Below are 2,500 nucleotides of genomic sequence, written 5' to 3' on the forward strand. Positions count from 1 at the left end.
AATGTAAGCACTGTGACACTACTCGGGCTCTGACGACCCTGGAAACCTCCCCCATCCGTCAGCCACGCCTTCTGACGTCCTTTGACTGACGGTGTAGTGGGCACGAGGTGTTATTCTGTTTCAAGATATTTCTGTATGTTTCTTGTGGTTTTATTAATGCAATTACCCAATTTTTCGTTGGGGTATCAATAAAGTATCTTATCTTACCCACAGTCCTTTGACTTTACTCCTCTGAGGGACACCCTATTGCTGGTGTCCTGTTGGTGAAACCCCTGGTCCGACCTTTTTGTCCTCCTCCACCCAGTGCCCCCAGACTTCGCCCTGCACCCCAGGAACCAGGTGGCGTCAGTGGGCAGGACCGTCACCTTTCAGTGCCAGGCCTCTGGAAGTCCCCAGCCCGCCATCTTCTGGCAGAGAGAGGGGAGCGAGGTGAGGTTGTTAAGAAGAATAAGAGGAAGAGAATAATGTAGTTAGGCTAGGATAACGAAGGAGGATAATGTGGTTAGGGTAATGAAAGGAGTTGGTGTAGTTAGGATAATGTGGTTAGGTTAATTGAAGAGGTGAGTTTAGTTAGGCGAGGATAGTGGAAGAGGTTAGTTTAGTTAGGCTAGGATAATGGACGAGGTAAGTTTAGTAAGGTAAGGATAATTAAAGACGTTAGGTTAGCTAGGCTAGAATAATGGAAGAGTTAATAAGGGTGGTTAGGCTAGGATACTGGAAGAGGTTAGTGTAGTGAGGCTTGGATAATGGAAGATAATGGATAAAGCGTTCCGATGTTGGGTGAGATCGCTGACACCCTCCATGGGTCCCTACTCCTCTCTATCTGTATTCACGGCGAGCTGCTTTGTATGAAGGATGATACAAATGACTAATGGACATAATGAATGCCCTGCAGCCTTAAAGGTCAACAACGCACATATGCCAAAACGTTTATGAAATGTCATATTTTAAGCAGTTAATGAGAAATAGTTAAGACTAAGTAGAAAATCAGAAGAAATGTCAAATGCTGTTATTGGGATGACCTGCCTCTATGAATATGAATACGCTCTGAATATTAAATGATTGGATGATTCTCTTCGCTTCTCACATCAACATCGTCTTCCTCGCTTCCACGTTGAGGAGTAGCAGAAAGATATTTATAAATATTTCTCTATGATTGGTTATATTTTCTCAATCTCCATCCTGAATGCACTGATTCAGCTTCAGGAAAAGCTGAAAGCTTCGCTATGTAACATTTCTCCTGCAGCTATTTTCTACACCTATATCTAACGTAATATCTGATCAATACATCAGATACTAGGAAAATCTCAGTTGTCAAACGACTTCGCCTGAAAATGATAAAGCACGGTAAAGTAAGGGTGTTCATGGAACCAATGCCAAGCACTAACAACCACTAGGTTAACCCATCCCCCTGGACAACAGACATATCGAGGAAAGCTAGAATGAGTACCGCTTTTAAGTGGCAGGACGTACATACAGGTGTGTGAGAGCGCCAGAGAACCTCAGCCCTACGTTCTGTTCCTAGAGGAGGGGTTTGTTTTCTGCTGTGATGCTAACAGTCGATCCCCCCCGCCCCCCCCCTAGAGCCTGCTGTTCTCCTCACAGCCCCCACAGCCCTCCAGCCGTCTGTCCGTGTCTCCGTCCGGCAGTCTGACCATCAGCGACGTGCAGCGGGCCGACGCCGGCCTCTACAGCTGCCAGGCGCTCAACATCGCGGGCAGCGTCATCACCAAGGCCCAGCTGGAGGTCACCGACCGTGAGTTCACGCACGCACAGACCAACCGCACGCACAAACCAACACACAAGCCCAAACACACACACACCTAGACAAGCAGGCACCTATGGTAGCGGGCACGCGCACACACAAACGCGCATACGCACAGTCACATACACACACCACGCACAAGTAAGCAGACAAGCACATACGCACACACAAACCAACACAGTTTACATTGTCCTTGTTTTCCAGTAGAAAAAAAAACACTTTTGTTTTGAAAGTGTTTGCAAGCCTTTTGTGTGTTTGTGTGCTCCAGTCTTAAAGGGACATTATTTTATTATTTTAGGTGTGATGTTAGGTATCCATTACAGGCAGTTTCAAAATCCATCCTTTACAGTGACATCACATGTGTCCACCGTGATGCATGATGGGATGTGTATATCGACCAGTGACTCCATCGCACCTGGTCGTTGCACATGGCCCTTAACACATGGCCCTTAATACTTACAGTCTCAAATGGACACGCCCACTGTTTTCCTTAGCTCAGTGATTGGCTGGGGAGCTGGGGTACGGGGGCTGAGCTAATTGGTGAACACCGATTTTCCAAACCCCTCGACAGTCGCCTACTAGTTAGGGGACGCGCGGGCTCCCTTGTTTCCATGGCGACCGGGCAGGCGGTACACACAGGCCCCCGTAATAGAACACATCGCTCCGTAAACACACGTCCTACTGTACCACCGCCGTCACCACGGGGCCGCTGACCAATCAGACCCCCACGCCGCC

The 2,500-nt window shown here is 48.0% G+C and overlaps 1 protein-coding gene across 1 annotated transcript in view; it reads left to right on the forward strand.

The window, feature by feature from the left end:
* LOC115538885 (roundabout homolog 1) overlaps positions 1–2,500 on the forward strand; it is a 34,591-nt gene that overhangs the window by 4,261 nt on the left and 27,830 nt on the right. The window contains exons 4-5 of the mRNA XM_030350111.1: positions 305–429; positions 1,585–1,756. Coding sequence (XP_030205971.1) covers positions 305–429; positions 1,585–1,756 — 297 coding nt within the window. The remainder of the gene's footprint in view (positions 1–304; positions 430–1,584; positions 1,757–2,500) is intronic.

The sequence above is a fragment of the Gadus morhua genome, unplaced genomic scaffold (genome assembly GCF_902167405.1).
Source record: "Gadus morhua unplaced genomic scaffold, gadMor3.0, whole genome shotgun sequence".
Lineage (NCBI taxonomy): Eukaryota > Metazoa > Chordata > Actinopteri > Gadiformes > Gadidae > Gadus > Gadus morhua.